The 22,161-nt window shown below is 46.8% G+C and overlaps 1 protein-coding gene and 1 pseudogene across 2 annotated transcripts; both read left to right on the top strand.

The window, feature by feature from the left end:
• Positions 1–1,729: 1,729 nt before the first annotated feature.
• LOC306945671 (alcohol dehydrogenase 1-like) lies at positions 1,730–6,418 on the top strand (the record flags this gene model as incomplete). The annotated part of the gene is made up of 9 exons (XM_079534440.1): positions 1,730–1,747; positions 2,334–2,435; positions 4,157–4,298; positions 4,572–4,659; positions 4,773–4,992; positions 5,107–5,367; positions 5,609–5,744; positions 6,130–6,268; positions 6,394–6,418. The coding sequence occupies 9 exons, from the start codon at positions 1,730–1,732 to the stop codon at positions 6,416–6,418; spliced, it is 1,131 nt and encodes a 376-aa protein (XP_079390566.1).
• A 3,631-nt stretch (positions 6,419–10,049) lies between these two features.
• Positions 10,050–16,881, top strand: LOC306945391 (alcohol dehydrogenase 1-like; annotated as a pseudogene). Its single transcript has 9 exons — positions 10,050–10,067; positions 10,655–10,756; positions 12,473–12,614; positions 12,895–12,982; positions 13,096–13,314; positions 13,428–13,688; positions 13,930–14,065; positions 14,449–14,587; positions 16,752–16,881. The product of its transcript is annotated as an alcohol dehydrogenase 1-like (transcript).
• Positions 16,882–22,161: the final 5,280 nt, after the last annotated feature.

Below are 22,161 nucleotides of genomic sequence, written 5' to 3'. Positions count from 1 at the left end.
TTCCAGTCGTCCTAAGTACACAAAGGAAGACATACAGTGCTTGCCCAGTAGCTGGGTAAAGGAGACTGAAATAGGGGGACAAAGAATACAGTGTACGTCAGCTGAACAAGTCCTTGAGCAGCCCAGCAGGGTTAATGATTTGAAGACAGGTTTACTGAGAGATTAGACCTATCAGAAGGAGCTGCTCTAACATATATGCCTCTACTTAACTCAGCTTGCACAGCAATTAAGACCCAAACATCAAGGATTTCTTTACGTGGCATTGTCTGTGCAGTCAGGTCCAAAGACTTTTTGTGGACCGTAAAAGCAGTCTCTGTTGGTGAAGCTCAGCAGAAGAATCTCATCTCTCTCAGGGCAGGTGCATGAGAACCAACAGCAAGAACTGGATCGCTGGCATGTTCGTTCAAAGGAGCGGGAGGAGGGTTTCACTTCTACAAAACTGATCCCGTCTGTGCTAACACAGATTCAGTAGAAACAAGAGTGGAATCATGTCTCAGTTCACGGTGGCTTCTAATAAATCTTTTTCAGTGGAGGCAAAGCTGCTCTTCTGTATCAGCTAAGACGCAGCTAAATCAGGAGCTCACTCAACAGAAGACAAAAAAGGTTTGCTAAAAGCCACATAGCGGAGATAGAAGGGACAGAAAAATTGCCCTCCATGTGCCAGACACATGGTGCTTCCAAGGCCCGTCACGGCATGAATTTTAGGGAATATAACATCAGTCTTCAGGGTTGAGGATCAAAAACAACAACAACAACAACAAAAGAGCTAGGGAATGAAGTAGAACAAACCTCCTCAATTCTGTCCTGTTCAAGAGCACGCAAACTCCATTTTTGCTGTCCCCAGAGCCCACAGATTTGGGAATGCCAAGAGCTCAGGCTCCTGATAGCAGCGTGGCAGAATTTGATCAACACTGCGCAGACGTTGGGCTGAACCAGCAGGGCTGGAGAACAGGCTGCCCAGCAGTACTTCCACACGGCTGAAGCCATAGGCATACAACAGGGCCTCCAAACCCCAGGGGACAGCTCAACCACAAGAAAGACACATTTACCATGCTTCTCTGCACTGGGGAAGTTTGTGGGGGCTCACGTGACTTGGAAGCTGGGTTTTGGGTCTCACTGCCAAGGGCAAGCACAAGCTCCCACCCCTGACTTCACCGTATCATGTTTTAGAGTTATCTTCTTTTTTGTAATTATTAATCCTTTCACAAATATCTGGGGGCAAACTGCTGCCAGGCCAAAGGTTTCTCCTTAGCAACAAGTGGTGCCTAAGGAAGCACAGCTGGCGATGGGAGTCTCCTCCCTCCAGCTCTTCCACCAGCAGCCAGAGAGAAAAAGTCTCTCTGAGCTCTGATGTGCCTTTCAGAGGGCACGGGGAATACTCCCAAAAGGCAGAACCACCAATAAAAGCCTTCCTGGAGGATTTCTGCTTATTCCCCACAGAGCATAGCTGCCAACAACCATCGGTACCTCCATGCTGCTACCCACCTCCTCCCCACTCACTACGCCCTCAGCACCCAGCCCTGTACGCAGGGAACCACCTCTCCCACTCTCTTCTGAGCTTCCTCTGGCCCTCTGCCAGGACTCCCAGCACACCCCTGCCGTACCTTCACCTGCAGCCAGCGGTGCCCAGCTGCACGCAGGGGTTCCACACAACACATGGGTCCAGACGTGCAGACGGCACCAAGCCTCCATCCTCTGCCACTGCTGGAGACAGCTCCTCTCAGACCACATGGCCACTACTGGAAAAGTAAGGATGCCTTGTTGCCTTTTTTCCTTCCGCCCTCCCACAGAGATACCCTGGGAATGGCTCAGCCAGCACACTTGGGCTGCAGACCATTTTTCTCTGACTCCCCTTGTCTCACCCAATCCTCTTTGACTTGCACAAGCCTCTGCTCTCATACAGCTGCAGCACGTCAGTCTCTGTGGGAGGCAGTAGCTTAGCCAGCACGAGGGAGGGGGCTTTAAACAGCTTTCTCCCACTGAAAACTGAGAAGCTGTTTTGCTATGAACGCTACCCAAATGCCAGCTGCTCTTCTGCTCCAGACTCCTCCAGGAATGCGGTGTGCGATTCAGTTTCCTTCCAGAAGTGCCTCCGTCCTCTCCTCTCCTAGGGAACAGCTTGTAAGAAGGAGACCGCAGGATCCCATTGAAACAACAGGCTGCTGAAGCGGTCATCGGGAGGGCACAGGCCAGGGCAGAATGAGCGTTTAGTACTTCCTTGGAGCTGCGCTATTGACAGAGGCCGACAAACCACCAGCTGATCTGCTTTTAATCCATTACTCTTTCTCAAAGGCGCACCTTCTCACACAGCCTCACCGCTCCCATTCTTCCAGGTTGTCCGATGCAGAGCTGCAGTTGCCTGGGCAGCGGGCAAATCGCTCTCTGTTGAGGAGATAGAGGTTGCACCTCCAAAGGCACACGAAGTGCGAGTCAAGGTAAAAGCACGTTTTCCTTCTTTATTGGAAACTGCTGTTCCTGTGGGCATACTGTTTTCCTGGCATGGTGTGGTCAGCGTACCCTCTCCCTGGCACTCAGCTTTGCACATTATGTTCACATGCTGTGAGACTGGAATGGCTGAGAAGTCTAATGGCATCCTGTCTTGTATCAGAAATTGTGTGGTTAGCAGAACTATTTAAGTAACCTTCCCCTTGTACGCGGCAACTGTGAGGCCCCACCTCGAGTACTGTGTTCAGTTTTTGCCGCTCAATATAAAAGAGACCTTGAGGTTCTAGAGGAGATCTAAAGAAGGGAAACAAGGGTTGTGAGGGCTTGGAGAATATGCCCTATGAGGAGTGACTGAAGTTACTGGGGCTTTCTGGTCTTGGGAAGAGGAGGCTGGGGGGGAGACTTCATTGGTCTCTTCAAATACCTGAAAGGTGATTGCAGTGAGAGCGGGGTTGGTCTCTTCTCACTGGTGACAGGTAACACGACAAAGAGCAGTAGACTCAAGTTGGATCCAGGCAGCTTTAGGTTGGATATCAGGAAAAAAATTCTATATAGAAAGGGTTGATAAGCACTGGAATAGGCTTCCCAAGGAAGTTGGCTGAATCACCATCCCTGAATTTTTTTAAAAATGTTTGGATGTGGTGCTCATTGGGACATGATTTAGAGGCAGGTTGTTAAAGTTTAGGCAGTACGGTTAGGTTGTGGTTGAACTTGATGAGATTGAAGGTCTTTTCCAACCTGATCAGTTCTGTGATTCCAATCACTAAGGTTTGTGCTTGGCTTTTGGCTCGTTCTAGCATATGGCTCAGCCCAGATCTTGCTGGTCTCTTTCCATACTATTTTCCATGCCTTCCTTTCAAAAGTGCATCATGGAATTGTTGAGGAAGCAAGACATGAAGAAAAAAGGAAAAAAAAAAAAGAAGGAGAAAAATATTTATAGGAATCAAAGCTTGCAGTTTTGCCACCTGAGAACAAATAACCATTAAAAAATAAATGTGTCAACCCAATCCCATTCTTAACAGGCTCCCATGTATGGTAGCTATGACACTCAGGAGCACCATGATAAAAATCATCAACATCCAATGAGTGGTATGGTATAATGCACGTTGTCCCTTGATCCTCACTATAGATTGCACAGCACTAATGAGAGCTGCTTTTTTTGGTTTGTTTTGTTAAGAAACAGATTAGTGTTCTGATTAAATGCAAACGTTTTTAGAACATGCCAGCTTGTAGACAGAAGCACACAGCTATGTGCAGCTATGCCCTGAGAGGGTGGACTGCTGTAACAAGCCAGTAGACATTGAGTGCCCTACATGTCACAGACCTCTTCCCAGCTTTGGGCACCAATGATATTCAGGTAAACAGAAAAGAACAGTCTCCACTGAAACATCAAATAATGACTGCAAAGCGAGGCACTTTGCTCACTGCTAAGTTTCACTGCACTGACAATCACTCAGGAACACCCATTCCCAAAAGCCAGAAAGCCAGAGACATGCCAACAGTAAATCCCAAAGCCCTGCAGCAGTGCACAGAGGAAAGCCATACAAAGCATTCAGCAGGAACAGAGGACTTGTGCCTGGCCTGAGCACAGAGGCACCAGCACGAGGTGGTAGCACCAACTGTGGTGGCATCCACAAAAACTGCAGCCACCAGCTTGGTCTTTTGAAAGCCAGTTGTTTCAACAGCTCTCGCACTCTCTCCACCCCAACAGATCGCGGCCACAGGGATCTGTCACACAGATGAACATGCTCTACAAGGTAACTTTCTTGGTGTAGAATTCCCAGTCATCCTCGGCCATGAAGGAGCTGGGATTGTGGAGAGCATTGGAGAAGGAGTGACCTCTGTGAAACCAGGTAACCAACGCATGCAGCCAGGACCCAGCTCTCAAAGTCTGTAAGGCTGCCCAGAGATCAGAAACTCCCTCTGGCCGCACACCAGTTGTGCTGCGCTGTCACACGCACTTTCCTCATCCATACCAAAAGTGCATGAGGTGGGCTCTGAACGTGTTCTTCGGACAGGGAAAGGAGAGCGTTCATGCCGGGGTGCCGTCATCACAAAGCTCAGCAGAGGCATGCCAACAGGCCACCGAGTGAGAGGCAGCTGACGCTGGATCTGCTTTCTTCCAGGAGACAAAGTCATCCTCCTTCCACTTCCTCAGTGTGGAAAATGCAGCTTCTGCTTGAATCCTGACTCCAACTACTGCGTGAAATCACAGTGAGTTTGTTTTCACCTACCCCTCTACCCAAACAGGCTAAACCATCAGCAATTCTGACATGCACACACATGTACCTTATGTGATGAGCAACTCACACACACACTTCCAACAGCTTCACTGAACCACAAAACCTGCTGCCTGACAAGACCAGCAGATTCACTTGCAAAGGGAAACAGATCCATCATTTCCTCTGGAACAGCACCTTTGCAGAATATACTGTTGTGCCCGACTACACCCTGGCCAAGATAGATGCTGCTGCACCTCTGGACAAAGTCTGCTTGCTTGCCTGTGGTTTTCCCACTGGCTATGGGGCTGCCATCAACGTTGCCAAGGTAGGTATTCAGACGTATCAAAAATAAGCATCCCACAGCCATTTTCACATCCTCAAAAAAGCAATAGAAACTTCCTCCTCACCCAGGAGACTAATCCAGCCCCATGACATGCAGGTAAAACCAGGCTCCACCTGTGCTGTCCTTGGCCTCGGAGGAGTCGGCCTCTCTGTTGTCATGGGCTGCAAGGCAGCTGGAGCGTCCCGCATCATTGCCATCGATATCAACGAGGACAAGTTTGCCAGGGCCAAAGAGATGGGAGCCACTGAGTGCATCAACCCTAAAGACTTCAAGAAGCCTATCCAGCAGGTGCTCACCGAGATGACCGGTCACGGCGTGGACTGCTCCTTTGAGGCTGTTGGGACCGCAGATACCCTGGTATGTGACATTTTAGCACGTCCTCCTTCCCAGAATCCCATCAGACATCTTCCATCACATATGCCTGAACTTCAGGCCATTCTGCTTGGGGAGAAATGATTAGGAGTGTAACAGGAGGAATGGAGCTTCCCAAGGCTGGTGCAGAAAACAGCCTCCACTATTAGGTACCAGGGAGGCACAAACCTGCAAGGAAAGAATGCATTTATGACAAACTCAGCTAAAGTGCTTCCTGTCCCACCAGATTGCCGCCCTGGCCTCTTGCAATATGAACACTGGAGTCTGTGTCCTGATTGGAATACCACCTGCTGGTTCAACAGTTCCCATAGATCCATTCCTTCTACTAAGTGGGCGCACCTGTAAAGGGACTGTGGCTGGAGGTAGGAAGTCAAGAAAGACATTTTAGACATTTCAGCCTTCTCCTTCACGGGAATTACCAAATGTCTCTGGAACAAATATGCTCCAGTACATGCATTAGCCCCTCCATTGAGCATGCCGTTAAACTATTCAGCAATGTACACAGCTCCAGGGCAACATCCCAGAAATTCTCTTGAGAGGCTGCTAATGTTAAAGCAACAAGTGAAAATGAACACTGAAATTTCACCTTATATATATATGCATTCAATATAACAATAAATCAGCAGATATTTTATCAAATTTCTGACCCCTCTAGAAAGATCCGGCACCAAGCAACTCCACCAAGGGTTCTATACCAAATCACCATTTCTCCAGTTATTCACTGCATGCCATTTCTCCCATTTCCAGGCTGGAAAATGAGAGACTCTATCCCCAGATTAGTTGCCAGCTATTTGGAGAAGAAATTTAACTCCGACTTGCTGATCACACACACGCTGCCATTTGCTGAAATCAACAAGGGATTTGAATTGCTACGTGCAGGCAAAAGGTGAGATTCTGCTTCGGACCAACAGGAGTGATGCACAGCAGCTCCTGAAGCGGCACTTTTGTCAGCTCGCAGGCTCTGCCAGTAGCAACACTTGTAACTCCTCCCTTCCTTTCCTCCCTCTCCAGCATTCGCAGCGTGCTGCTCTTCTGAAGGATGCGATCAGGACAGCACGAGTGCAGCACACAGCCCAGCAGATGCCCTCCTGTGCGGGCCCTTCCCTCCCACATCGCCCTTCATGGACTGTAAAGACAGAAGCACAAGGAACCTGTCAGCTGTGCTGCTGCTGCCAGCGCTCCTGAGCCCATCCTCTCCTGAGAAAGCAGTTATATAAATAAAGGCTCTCTTACAAACTCTTCCCGTGGAGTGCTGTGAAACAAAAGGTGCTGATGTTTCTGACCCGCACACTTTGCCATTCTTTGCACACTTGCACACCAAACACCTTGTGCACTTTTGCACATGCACTTCCACCTCGGCCACCATCTCAGCTGGCTGAATGCTGTGACTCAGACCAAGGGACAGAGCACCCGCACTGCTGCCAGTCTTTCATCTCTCAGGATCACATGTTGTGTGTTTCATTCATTCCACGACGTCATTCGCTGACACAGCCCGTCATTCCAAACTTTCATTTCAGCACCAGCTTCTTCTCATTGCACCACAGCGTCTTACTCTCTCAATTTTCTCTCCTTCACAGAATCACAGAGGCTTGGGGGTTGGAAGGAACCCTTGCAGACCATCTAGTCCTACCCGCCTGCTAGAGCAGGTCCCCTTGACTAGACTATACAGGAAAGCGTCCAGATGGCTTCTGAGTATCTCCAGAGCAGGACGCTCCACATCCTCACTGCGCAGTTTGTTCCAGTGCTCAGTAAACCCTCTAAGGAAGGAAGATTTTCCTCATGCTTCTGCGCATCTTTCTGCATTTCACTCTGTGCCATTCATGCTTGGCCACTTGCTGAGCTCCACTGAAAAGAGCCTGGCTCCATCCACATGGCTCCTGCCCGCCACATATTTATAAGCACTGATAAGGTCCCCTCAGTCTTCTCCTCTCCAGGCTGAATGGTTCCCAGTCTCTCAGGCTTTCCTCTTAAAGGAGGTGCTCCAGGCCGCTCATCCTCTTTGCAGCCCTCCAATGGAGTCTCTCAAGAAATTCCCTGCTTTTCTTGAACTGGGGATGGTACTCCATAGGTGGCATCAGCAGAGCAGAGTACTGAGTCAGGATAACCTCCCTCAGCCTGCTGTGGGCTCTGCTCCTTTTAATGCATCCCACAGTAGCATTGGCCTTCCTGGCCACAAAAGCACACTACTGGCTCCATGGTTCGTAGCGCTGCACAGTGCCACGGATTTCTGTGTCTCACTCTGCCCCTTCCTCAGTTTTAGCTCACAGAGTAGAAAGGCTCCTTCCCTGAGTGGGGAGGTACCAGCCCAGAACAAGTTGCTCCACTCAGAGTTTACCTTCACAGCCACTGGTTACGGGAAGAACTCCTGTAAAACTCCTCTAGAAATCCTCTAAACCTCCTGTGAAACAGCTCTAATGTTTTTGTTTTTGTTTTTTCTTCCTGCAACTTTCTTTTAAAGGTTTTGAGCTTTCAGTAACTCTACTTTTTTTTGTTCCTTTCATTCTTTTCTTTTTCTTTTAGAAAATTCATTTTTATGAGATTCTATTAAACAAGAAGAAGTGTTCCTAACCCTTATCTGTAAATTGAAAGTGACTGTGGAGAAAGAGGGGACAAGTAAAAGACTGCAAAAAATCAAACTAAGAATCTTACGGCTTTTGTAATCAATTTGAAATCAAGAAACTGGAACAGGAGCTATTTCTATTCAACCACCTCACTACAAAGCCTGTTCCTACGTCTGATCGCACAGGAGAAAAACAATTTCTTACTACCTAGCCTGAACTGCCACTAGTACAGCTCAGTACCATTCCAGTGCATCCCATCAGCTGCCAAAACATATACGGAATCTTGCTGCTTTCTGCAACCTGGAAGCGTGGACAGAGGCACTTCTATCTTGGAAAATATGGCCTACACCCACTTATCTTTCAAAAGAGATGATAGCCACTTCCAGTCGTCCTAAGTACACAAAGGAAGACATACAGTGCTTGCCCAGTAGCTGGGTAAAGGAGACTGAAATAGGGGGACAAAGAATACAGTGTACGTCAGCTGAACAAGTCCTTGAGCAGCCCAGCAGGGTTAATGATTTGAAGACAGGTTTACTGAGAGATTAGACCTATCAGAAGGAGCTGCTCTAACATATATGCCTCTACTTAACTCAGCTTGCACAGCAATTAAGACCCAAACATCAAGGATTTCTTTACGTGGCATTGTCTGTGCAGTCAGGTCCAAAGACTTTTTGTGGACCGTAAAAGCAGTCTCTGTTGGTGAAGCTCAGCAGAAGAATCTCATCTCTCTCAGGGCAGGTGCATGAGAACCAACAGCAAGAACTGGATCGCTGGCATGTTCGTTCAAAGGAGCGGGAGGAGGGTTTCACTTCTACAAAACTGATCCCGTCTGTGCTAACACAGATTCAGTAGAAACAAGAGTGGAATCATGTCTCAGTTCACAGTGGCTTCTAATAAATCTTTTTCAGTGGAGGCAAAGCTGCTCTTCTGTATCAGCTAAGACGCAGCTAAATCAGGAGCTCACTCAACAGAAGACAAAAAAGGTTTGCTAAAAGCCACATAGCGGAGATAGAAGGGACAGAAAAATTGCCCTCCATGTGCCAGACACATGGTGCTTCCAAGGCCCGTCACGGCATGAATTTTAGGGAATATAACATCAGTCTTCAGGGTTGAGGATCAAAAACAACAACAACAACAACAAAAGAGCTAGGGAATGAAGTAGAACAAACCTCCTCAATTCTGTCCTGTTCAAGAGCACGCAAACTCCATTTTTGCTGTCCCCAGAGCCCACAGATTTGGGAATGCCAAGAGCTCAGGCTCCTGATAGCAGCGTGGCAGAATTTGATCAACACTGCGCAGACGTTGGCTGAACCAGCAGGGCTGGAGAACAGGCTGCCCAGCAGTACTTCCACACGGCTGAAGCCATAGGCATACAACAGGGCCTCCAAACCCCAGGGGACAGCTCAACCACAAGAAAGACACATTTACCATGCTTCTCTGCACTGGGGAAGTTTGTGGGGCTCACGTGACTTGGAAGCTGGTTTTGGGTCTCACTGCCAAGGGCAAGCACAAGCTCCCACCCCTGACTTCACCGTATCATGTTTTAGAGTTATCTTCTTTTTTGTAATTATTAATCCTTTCACAAATATCTGGGGGCAAACTGCTGCCAGGCCAAAGGTTTCTCCTTAGCAACAAGTGGTGCCTAAGGAAGCACAGCTGGCGATGGGAGTCTCCTCCCTCCAGCTCTTCCACCAGCAGCCAGAGAGAAAAAGTCTCTCTGAGCTCTGATGTGCCTTTCAGAGGGCACGGGGAATACTCCCAAAAGGCAGAACCACCAATAAAAGCCTTCCTGGAGGATTTCTGCTTATTCCCCACAGAGCATAGCTGCCAACAACCATCGGTACCTCCATGCTGCTACCCACCTCCTCCCCACTCACTACGCCCTCAGCACCCAGCCCTGTACGCAGGGAACCACCTCTCCCACTCTCTTCTGAGCTTCCTCTGGCCCTCTGCCAGGACTCCCAGCACACCCCTGCCGTACCTTCACCTGCAGCCAGCGGTGCCCAGCTGCACGCAGGGGTTCCACACAACACATGGGTCCAGACGTGCAGACGGCACCAAGCCTCCATCCTCTGCCACTGCTGGAGACAGCTCCTCTCAGACCACATGGCCACTACTGGAAAAGTAAGGATGCCTTGTTGCCTTTTTTCCTTCCGCCCTCCCACAGAGATACCCTGGGAATGGCTCAGCCAGCACACTTGGGCTGCAGACCATTTTTCTCTGACTCCCCTTGTCTCACCCAATCCTCTTTGACTTGCACAAGCCTCTGCTCTCATACAGCTGCAGCACGTCAGTCTCTGTGGGAGGCAGTAGCTTAGCCAGCACGAGGGAGGGGGCTTTAAACAGCTTTCTCCCACTGAAAACTGAGAAGCTGTTTTGCTATGAACGCTACCCAAAATGCCAGCTGCTCTTCTGCTCCAGACTCCTCCAGGAATGCGGTGTGCGATTCAGTTTCCTTCCAGAAGTGCCTCCGTCCTCTCCTCTCCTAGGGAACAGCTTGTAAGAAGGAGACCGCAGGATCCCATTGAAACAACAGGCTGCTGAAGCGGTCATCGGGAGGGCACAGGCCAGGGCAGAATGAGCGTTTAGTACTTCCTTGGAGCTGCGCTATTGACAGAGGCCGACAAACCACCAGCTGATCTGCTTTTAATCCATTACTCTTTCTCAAAGGCGCACCTTCTCACACAGCCTCACCGCTCCCATTCTTCCAGGTTGTCCGATGCAGAGCTGCAGTTGCCTGGGCAGCGGGCAAATCGCTCTCTGTTGAGGAGATAGAGGTTGCACCTCCAAAGGCACACGAAGTGCGAGTCAAGGTAAAAGCACGTTTTCCTTCTTTATTGGAAACTGCTGTTCCTGTGGGCATACTGTTTTCCTGGCATGGTGTGGTCAGCGTACCCTCTCCCTGGCACTCAGCTTTGCACATTATGTTCACATGCTGTGAGACTGGAATGGCTGAGAAGTCTAATGGCATCCTGTCTTGTATCAGAAATTGTGTGGTTAGCAGAACTATTTAAGTAACCTTCCCCTTGTACGCGGCAACTGTGAGGCCCCACCTCGAGTACTGTGTTCAGTTTTTGCCGCTCAATATAAAAGAGACCTTGAGGTTCTAGAGGAGATCTAAAGAAGGGAAACAAGGGTTGTGAGGCTTGGAGAATATGCCCTATGAGGAGTGACTGAAGTTACTGGGGCTTTCTGGTCTTGGGAAGAGGAGGCTGGGGGGGAGACTTCATTGGTCTCTTCAAATACCTGAAAGGTGATTGCAGTGAGAGCGGGGTTGGTCTCTTCTCACTGGTGACAGGTAACACGACAAAGAGCAGTAGACTCAAGTTGGATCCAGGCAGCTTTAGGTTGGATATCAGGAAAAAAATTCTATATAGAAAGGGTTGATAAGCACTGGAATAGGCTTCCCAAGGAAGTTGGCTGAATCACCATCCTGAATTTTTTTAAAAATGTTTGGATGTGGTGCTCATTGGGACATGATTTAGAGGCAGGTTGTTAAAGTTTAGGCAGTACGGTTAGGTTGTGGTTGAACTTGATGAGATTGAAGGTCTTTTCCAACCTGATCAGTTCTGTGATTCCAATCACTAAGGTTTGTGCTTGGCTTTTGGCTCGTTCTAGCATATGGCTCAGCCAGATCTTGCTGGTCTCTTTCCATACTATTTTCCATGCCTTCCTTTCAAAAGTGCATCATGGAATTGTTGAGGAAGCAAGACATGAAGAAAAAAGGAAAAAAAAAAAAAAGAAGGAGAAAAATATTTATAGGAATCAAAGCTTGCAGTTTTGCCACCTGAGAACAAATAACCATTAAAAATAAATGTGTCAACCCAATCCCATTCTTAACAGGCTCCATGTATGGTAGCTATGACACTCAGGAGCACCATGATAAAAATCATCAACATCCAATGAGTGGTATGGTATAATGCACGTTGTCCCTTGATCCTCACTATAGATTGCACAGCACTAATGAGAGCTGCTTTTTTTGGTTTGTTTTGTTAAGAAACAGATTAGTGTTCTGATTAAATGCAAACGTTTTTAGAACATGCCAGCTTGTAGACAGAAGCACACAGCTATGTGCAGCTATGCCTGAGAGGGTGGACTGCTGTAACAAGCCAGTAGACATTGAGTGCCCTACATGTCACAGACCTCTTCCCAGCTTTGGGCACCATGATATTCAGGTAAACAGAAAAGAACAGTCTCCACTGAAACATCAAATAATGACTGCAAAGCGAGGCACTTTGCTCACTGCTAAGTTTCACTGCACTGACAATCACTCAGGAACACCCATTCCCAAAAGCCAGAAAGCCAGAGACATGCCAACAGTAAATCCCAAAGCCCTGCAGCAGTGCACAGAGGAAAGCCATACAAAGCATTCAGCAGGAACAGAGGACTTGTGCCTGGCCTGAGCACAGAGGCACCAGCACGAGGTGGTAGCACCAACTGTGGTGGCATCCACAAAAACTGCAGCCACCAGCTTGGTCTTTTGAAAGCCAGTTGTTTCAACAGCTCTCGCACTCTCTCCACCCCAACAGATCGCGGCCACAGGGATCTGTCACACAGATGAACATGCTTCTACAAGGTAACTTTCTTGGTGTAGAATTCCAGTCATCCTCGGCCATGAAGGAGCTGGGATTGTGGAGAGCATTGGAGAAGGAGTGACCTCTGTGAAACCAGGTAACCAACGCATGCAGCCAGGACCCAGCTCTCAGCTCTCAAAGTCTGTAAGGCTGCCCAGAGATCAGAAACTCCCTCTGGCCGCACACCAGTTGTGCTGCGCTGTCACACGCACTTTCCTCATCCATACCAAAAGTGCATGAGGTGGGCTCTGAACGTGTTCTTCGGACAGGGAAAGGAGAGCGTTCATGCCGGGGTGCCGTCATCACAAAGCTCAGCAGAGGCATGCCAACAGGCCACCGAGTGAGAGGCAGCTGACGCTGGATCTGCTTTCTTCCAGGAGACAAAGTCATCCTCCTTCCACTTCCTCAGTGTGGAAAATGCGATTTCTGCTTGAGTCCTGACTCCAACTACTGCCTGAAAACACAGTGAGTTTGTTTTCACCTACCCCTCTACCCAAACAGGCTAAACCATCAGCAATTCTGACATGCACACACATGTACCTTATGTGATGAGCAACTCACACACACACTTCCAACAGCTTCACTGAACCACAAAACCTGCTGCCTGACAAGACCAGCAGATTCACTTGCAAAGGGAAACAGATCCATCACTTTGTCTGGAACAGCACCTTTGCAGAATATACTGTTGTGCCCGACTACACCCTGGCCAAGATAGATGCTGCTGCACCTCTGGACAAAGTCTGCTTGCTTGCCTGTGGTTTTCCACTGGCTATGGGGCTGCCATCAACGTTGCCAAGGTAGGTATTCAGACGTGTCAAAATTAAGCATCCCACAGCCATTTTCACATCCTCAAAAAGCAATAGAAACTTCCTCCTCACCCAGGAGACTAATCCAGCCCCATGACATGCAGGTAAAACCAGGCTCCACCTGTGCTGTCTTTGGCCTCGGAGGAGTCGGCCTCTCTGTTGTCATGGGCTGCAAGGCAGCTGGAGCGTCCCGCATCATTGCCATCGATATCAACGAGGACAAGTTTGCCAGGGCCAAAGAGATGGGAGCCACTGAGTGCATCAACCCTAAAGACTTCAAGAAGCCTATCCAGCAGGTGCTCACCGAGATGACCGGTCACGGCGTGGACTGCTCCTTTGAGGCTGTTGGGACCACAGATACCCTGGTATGTGACATTTTAGCACGTCCTCCTTCCCAGAATCCCATCAGACATCTTCCATCTCATATGCCTGAACTTCAGGCCATTCTGCTTGGGGAGAAATGATTAGGAGTGTAACAGGAGGAATGGAGCTTCCCAAGGCTGGTGCAGAAAACAGCCTCCATTATTAGGTACCAGGGAGGCACAAACCTGCAAGGAAAGAATGCATTTATGACAAACTCAGCTAAAGTGCTTCCTGTCCCACCAGATTGCCGCCCTGGCCTCTTGCAATATGAACACTGGAGTCTGTGTCTTGATTGGAGTACCACCTGCTGGTTCAACAGTTCCCATAGATCCATTCCTTCTACTAAGTGGGCGCACCTGTAAAGGGACTATGCTTGGAGGTAGGAAGTCAAGAAAGACATTTTAGACATTTCAGCCTTCTCCTTCACGGGAATTACCAAATGTCTCTGGAACAAATATGCTCCAGTACATGCATTAGCCCCTCCATTGAGCATGCCGTTAAACTATTCAGCAATGTACACAGCTCCAGGGCAACATCCCAGAAATTCTCTTGAGAGGCTGCTAATGTTAAAGCAACAAGTGAAAATGAACACTGAAATTTCACCTTATATATATGCATTCAACATAACAATAAATCAGCAGATATTTTATCAAATTTCTGACCCCTCTAGAAAGATCCGGCACCAAGCAACTCCACCAAGGGTTCTATACCAAATCACCATTTCTCCAGTTATTCACTGCATGCCATTTCTCCCATTTCCAGGCTGGAAAATGAGAGACTCTATCCCCAGATTAGTTGCCAGCTATTTGGAGAAGAAATTTAACTCCGACTTGCTGATCACACACACGCTGCCATTTGCTGAAATCAACAAGGGATTTGAATTGCTACGTGCAGGCAAAAGGTGAGATTCTGCTTCGGACCAACAGGAGTGATGCACAGCAGCTCCTGAAGCGGCACTTTTGTCAGCTCGCAGGCTCTGCCAGTAGCAACACTTGTAACTCCTCCCTTCCTTTCCTCCCTCTCCAGCATTCGCAGCGTGCTGCTCTTCTGAAGGATGCGATCAGGACAGCACGAGTGCAGCACACAGCCCAGCAGATGCCCTCCTGTGCGGGCCCTTCCCTCCCACATCGCCCTTCATGGACTGTAAAGACAGAAGCACAAGGAACCTGTCAGCTGTGCTGCTCTGCCAGCGCTCCTGAGCCCATCCTCTCCTGAGAAAGCAGTTATATAAATAAAGGCTCTCTTACAAACTCTTCCCGTGGAGTGCTGTGAAACAAAAGGTGCTGATGTTTCTGACCCGCACACTTTGCCATTCTTTGCACACTTGCACACCAAACACCTTGTGCACTTTTGCACATGCACTTCCACCTCGGCCACCATCTCAGCTGGCTGAATGCTGTGACTCAGACCAAGGGACAGAGCACCCGCACTGCTGCCAGTCTTTCATCTCTCAGGATCACATGTTGTGTGTTTCATTCATTCCACGACGTCATTCGCTGACACAGCCCGTCATTCCAAACTTTCATTTCAGCACCAGCTTCTTCTCATTGCACCACAGCGTCTTACTCTCTCAATTTTCTCTCCTTCACAGAATCACAGAGGCTTGGGGGTTGGAAGGAACCCTTGCAGACCATCTAGTCCTACCCGCCTGCTAGAGCAGGTCCCCTTGACTAGACTATACAGGAAAGCGTCCAGATGGCTTCTGAGTATCTCCAGAGCAGGACGCTCCACATCCTCACTGCGCAGTTTGTTCCAGTGCTCAGTAAACCCTCTAAGGAAGGAAGATTTTCCTCATGCTTCTGCGCATCTTTCTGCATTTCACTCTGTGCCATTCATGCTTGGCCACTTGCTGAGCTCCACTGAAAAGAGCCTGGCTCCATCCACATGGCTCCTGCCCGCCACATATTTATAAGCACTGATAAGGTCCCCTCAGTCTTCTCCTCTCCAGGCTGAATGGTTCCCAGTCTCTCAGGCTTTCCTCTTAAAGGAGGTGCTCCAGGCCGCTCATCCTCTTTGCAGCCCTCCAATGGAGTCTCTCAAGAAATTCCCTGCTTTTCTTGAACTGAGGATGGTACTCCATAGGTGGCATCAGCAGAGCTAAGTATTGAGGGAGGATCATAGAATCACCAAGGTTTGAAAAGAATCACAGGATCACCCAGTCTAACTGTCCACTGATCACCAATAGTTCTAACTAAACCATGTCCCTCTACACAACATCCAAACATTCCTTGAACCACCTCCCTGGCAGCCTATTTCCGTGCCTGATCACTCTTTCAGAGAAGTAGTATTTCTTAATGTCCAGCCTGAATGCCCCCTGGTGCAGCTTGAAGTGTTCCCTCTAGTCTTATCACAAGTTACATGGGAGAAGAGGCCGACCCCCAGCTCAATACAACCTCCCTTCAGGTAGTTATAGAGAGCAATAAGGTCTCTCCTGAGCCTCCTCTTCTCCAGACCGAACAATCCCAGCTCCTTCATCCGCTCCTCATAAGACCTGTGCTCCAAACCCTTCATCAGTGTTGTCGCCTTTCTTTGAATGCACTCCAGGGCCTCAATGTCTTTCTTGCAGTGAGGGGCCCAAAACTGGACACAGTGCACCTCTGCACCATTCCAGTGCATCCCATCAGCTGCCAAAAGAAATACAGAATCATGCTGCTTTCTGCAACCTGGAAGCGTGGACAGAGGCACTTCTATCTTGGAAAACATGGCCTATGCCCACTTATCTTTCTAAAGAGATGATAGCCACTTCCAGTCGTCCTAAGTACACAAAGGAAGACATACAGTGCTTGCTCAATAGCTAAGTAAAGGAGACTGAAATAAGGGGACAGACAAAACTCCTTTCTAGCATGTCAGTCCCTAACCTCTACTGATGCATGCAGTTTTCCCACTCCGCATATAGGACTCTACACACTAGTCCTTTCTGAACCTCATCGTATTCATCTCCAACCAATTCTCCAGCCTGTCCAGGTCTCACTGAATGGCAGTGTAGCCTTCTGGTGTGGCAACCATTCCTCCCAGCTTCATATATCAGCAAACCTGCTGAGGGTCCATTGTATCTATCCATCTAGGTCACTGATGAAGGCGTTGAACGTAACCGACCCTATTACCATGCCCTGGGAAATTCCGATAGCCTTCCAAGGCCTCCAATTAGATGCTGTGGTGCTGATCACAGCTCTCCGAGCTCTGCCAGTCAGCTAGTTCTCAACTGTCCACTCATCTATCTCATACTTCCTAAGGTTACCTACAAGGGTGCTTTGGGAGACAGTGTCCAAAGCCTTGCTGAAGTCAAGGTATACAGCATCCACTGCTTTCCTGTCATTTACCCAGCTGATCATGTCATCATATAAGGCTACCAGATTGATCAATCATTATTTCCTCTTGCTGAATCCATGCTGAGCAATCCCAGCACCTTTCTTTTCATCCACCTCATTCAGCAGTGGGCCTACGTTTTCCCTAACTTTGCTTTTGCTATTGACACACTTAAAGAAGTTTTTCTTGTTGTCCTTCCTTGACCTCCATCAACAGATTTAATTTCAAGCAGGCCATAGCCTTTCTTATTGCACCCCTACATGCACTGGCAATGTTTCCATATTCCTCCCACATGACCAGACCCCTCTTTGACGTTCCAAAGACATTCTTCTTCCACTTGAGTCTTTCCATGAGCTCACCCGTGCAGGTCTCCTGCCAAGTTTGCCTTGTTTCTTACTCCTGGGGACACATCAATCTTGAGATTGGAAGAAGTGGTGCTTGAATGTCAACCAACTCTTAGGGCCCTTTACATTCCAATGTCCTAACTCATAGGATACCTCCAAGCAGGTTCTTGAAGAGGTCAGAGTTTGCTCTCCTGATGTACGAAGCTACAATCCTATTTATTTCTTTGTTTCTTCCACATAACATCTTGAACTCCACTTTCACATTGTTGCTGCATCCAAGGCTTCCCAAGCCTTCCCACTCCCAACCAGTCCTTCCTTGTTTGTAAGAACAAGGTCCAGCAGCACGTCTCTCCTCCTTGAGTCCTCCATCACTTTCATCAGAAAGTTATCTTCCATGCACTGCATGAACCTCCCAGAACGTGTGTGCCTGGTAGCGTTGCTTTACCAGCAAATATCTTCTATAGATACTCTGGCCCCCTGAAAAGACATCTGTTGGTTTTTCTGCTTATATAATTCCAACTTTTTGATACCAGCCTCAGAGAAGTTTACAGAATGGAATAGCAAAGAGAAATTAAATAGAGCATTTATATCCTGTAATGCATAAATGCTTAAAGTACTGTAGTTGGAGCCCTTAAGCAGTGAATATCCTCCTGACACTGCAGCAGTACAATTCTATGCTAGCTAGCAGCATCATATTTGTTTTCCTAGCAATAGAATTCATTCTCTGCACAAAAAGAAATGCAAGGATTTGAAAGGACTCAAAATTAGCAATTGTTATAAGACTCCCATTCTATAATAGCTCTTTTCCACTTAGCCATTCTCCTTCACTAAGTGAACAGAATCAACTGTCATGAATGTTTAACAGAACCTCAGCAATATTTTCATTACATCTGTTCTATGCATAGTCTGTCAGGTCACATCTAATGCTAATATTCCTTTGTCTTAGTTTATCAACCTCTTTGTCCATCTTCCTGTTCCTTTTGTCACTCTCTTCTTAGCAGGAGGTTTCAGGATACAATAAGGTTAGTGATTCCAGCTGGTTGCCAAATTACACAGAACAGTCATATACACTTAATATTGTAATAGGTGGCATTTTTTTCCAGTATATGAACAGGAAGGGCACATTGGCCTTTGGAGTTATTTCCATTGTCTGTTTCAGCTGCAATTCTATTTTAATAAATTATTCAGCCTATATTCTGCAGTTTCTTTGAAATAATGAAAACAACATCTGTTCCAGAATACAAATGCAAAGACAGCATTCTAAAACAAGTACCAATAAAACAGCAGTAGATTTATGCAAAATGTACCTTAGCCCAGAAAACTACTTTCTTCTCTGCCATACCTAAACATTTATGTGGCCGAAGACTTGAGATATTAAATTGCAAAAATCAACAGGAAACAAAGGGATTTGCTCTCTAACGTATTACAAAGGATTGGTGTTTTAAACATTGTACTCAACTGATGTTTACACACTATTAGAGATGAATGTTAGAGAGCATCCACCTCGCAGCAGACCATCACTTCAAAGGTAGACCCATGCACCTGAGCAGCCTGGATTGCTCCCAGAGTCCACAGTGGAAATTTCATAGGAAGTCACTGTGGCCTGTCTTGGAAAAAAACAAACAAACAAACAACCAAACAAAAGGGAACAGCCAAAAAAAATTTATATAAATAAATAAATAGATAGAGAGATAAATCACACAATCCCTCCTGTGTTTCTCAGTGATTTGATTTTTCTCTGATCCATGGCACCACTGTTATGGTCTCCACATCCCACCATGGTTGGTGCTGGACTTTCCCTGTGATAATGTTGCGGCACTTTCAGATGTATTGGACACATCACTGTCAGAAGGCCAGAGATTAACGCTGGTGCTTCCTTTAAGACCCCTCCTACTGCCATCCTCGACTACTGCTTGCCTCGAATATTTTCCTGTCACTTCTCTTTTAGAATCCTTGGATGTGGCAGCAGCCATGCCTATGAACTTTCTCATGGACTCAAGCTCCCTGCTACCTCACAATAGATCCACCGGATAATCTAGGATACACTGCAGAAAGGGCTGTAGTAAGACAGCAACTACTCTATCTGATTTTTATTTTCTCGGATCAAATTATTACTAAAAAGGACTGCTGGAATGGCTGCTGTGGGGCAACTGAGCCCCGTTTGTCCAATGTAGCTGATAATGGAGCAGAATATAAAAGTCACCTTCAATGGAGGTCAGTTTTTGCGCTGTGAATGCAGTACAGGCGGAGGCAGAGTCTCTCTTAATGACTTGGAATAGCTACGCTCTTTCACCAGTCAGTCAAGCACTGAGGAACAGCTTTGTCATTTCCGGTAATCACACCAATTACAGACACATCTCCTTCACTGACTGCCAGTATCCTAGAAGTTGTCCAAATACACATCACTGTATTATTTACGTTAGATTTATTAACTCTAAACACATACATTCATTAATTGGATAAGCTTGCTCTTGCAGTTCATGAACTGCAAAACTTTTGATATTCATCTAAATATTTTGTCAGCAGTGTGTATAGGGATGCAGCATAACTGGCATTCACTTCAAATTATTTTAAAATCCTAACATATTTCATTCCAAAACTGATTCTCCTTCAGTAATCTCAGAAACATGATTTATTGACTAAATTCAGTTTGCTCACTGTTAATGAAACTTGGTTTTATGGGTTTTGTTGCGGGTTGGAAGAGTGTGGAGAATGTACAAAAGCTGGTGTCTGATCATATGGCAAAGAAAGTTGATCTGGTTGCCTTGTTGTCATAGACCAGTGATGCTTTTGACTTTATGACTGCAAGAGAGGGACAAGGTACCAAGAAATTAAATCTACATTATATTGCAAATGAAACATATTTTAGAAGCTGGATATTTTGTTATCTAGTCTTATGAGCACACCAGCTTGGATGTATTAAAAAAGCAACCAAACAAAAACTTCTTCAAATGCTCCAAGAACACCTTATTTGGTACAGTATTTCATACCTAAAGAGGAAAACTGACATACAGTCAACACAGCTTCAGGTTTCAAGGACCTACCCTAAGTGGCAGCTTCATAAATCTAGACCCCAGCTGACTGGGGCAACTTTGAGCAAACTCTACCTCGCTGCAAAAGTTTCATTGCCAAACTATATAACCACTATAAAGGGAAACGATGGAGCAATAAAATATTCATCTTATTTTACACAAAATACATAAGATGAAAGGAAGCGCAGGAAACATGGGGTGCAGAGAATCATTCAGCAGATCACAGAGGCCTCTTTGCTGGAAAATGTCTGAAAATATTTAGTCTTCACAAATGTTTCTGCGATATCTCGCTTTTAGTGTGACTTCATCTGCATCAAGGACAATTTAGCAAAGAACAAGAGAGCCCATCCAAGGGAAGAAAACTTCCAAGTTTCTCTCCAGTGCGAGGACAGTTTCAAGGAAGATCCTAAAAAGCTTATTGTGCCAGTCATTTAATTTAAAGCACTCTGTATAAGACAGTACATACATTTTTCATCATCATGCGACAGCTACACATGCATACAGGAATGTAGTTAGTAAGCAAAATCTTCCCCAAAGAACAGGGCTGCCACTGTGAGCAGGTCATTCTAGCAAACACCAACTCTTGCTTCGAGCTGTAAGATTAATGCCTTTGGCCTCTTTTGAGAAACTCTTATCTTAGCAGGCAGTCCTTTGAACTTCTATAAATTTCTCAGAACAGCCAACAATTATGTAGCACATCATAAATACATAAATGAGTTACCAGAGTTTAATGAATTTCACCTTGCTGCCAGTTCATAGTGATGTTTGCAAATAGAATCCAGTTTCCCTGCTTTCAAAATACCTTTACTTCTCTTGATTACTTTTTAAGGTGCAAAACAATATGGTTATAGGTAATGAGGGGACACCAAAAGAACTCACTAAGTGTTTTGAGTTCTAGCACTTCTCTACATAAGAAAACCCTGCAAGCTCCTTTCAATAAGCAAAATGTCTGTAATACTGCTTTTTTGCACGTGCAGTTTTAATTTTATACAAGGAGGAAGTCTCAAAAAAGCCATCAGTTAGCCTAGTAACTCTACAATGAACTTAAACAAGTGTACAGAGACTAAAAACAAACAAACAAAAAAACAAAACAAGACACCAGACATGCTAGAAACTGAACAGTTCCTCCACCTGCATCATCATGCATTATTCCTAGTTTTGCTAATTTGACAGAAACCTTTATTTTCCACTTACGGGGAAAACAAAACAAAACAAACAACTTTGTAAAGACAAAATTTGACAGCAAGAAAATTATTCTGCGTTCAGTCAGTGACAATTTGCACTTCACCAGCTAATTGGAACTCCTGCGGAAACCGTGAGAGGCGCTGCCGGGTGCGCCGAGCTCTGTTACCCTCGCAGTGCCACCTGGCGGGTTTCTCTGCACGCTCTCGATGGACTTTCCCGACCGTGCTGGAAAATTCGGATTCCTGCACAGGTCCGCCTTTTGCCTGCAGCGCACATCGGTGGCTTAGGCTTGCCAGGTGCACAGCGATGTGTGTGAGCAGATGAGTGTGCAATTGCCACCTTCACTGAACACCCTGTAACTGTCGTTGCTGAGGTTCACTAGCAAGAAGTGCTTCAGCCGCCCAGGCAGCAAACGTATTACTATTAACTTTCCAACAACCTGGAGATTCTCCTGCACCTTTGATAAGGGCTACAAGCTTTCCAGGACTTTGGATTTCAGCAGCTAATTGAAAAGCTCCTCAAATCCTGCTTAATTCCTCACCGGTTTCACAGGTGAACAACTAATTACCTTCAAAGGACTTGCAAGACATTAGTATGTATCAGAAGAT

This window comes from Tetrao urogallus, assembly GCF_951394365.1.
Source record: "Tetrao urogallus genome assembly, chromosome: 4".
Taxonomy (NCBI): Eukaryota; Metazoa; Chordata; class Aves; order Galliformes; family Phasianidae; genus Tetrao; species Tetrao urogallus.
Note: the sequence above shows the minus strand (reverse complement) of the source record. Positions and strands in the feature narration are given on the sequence as shown.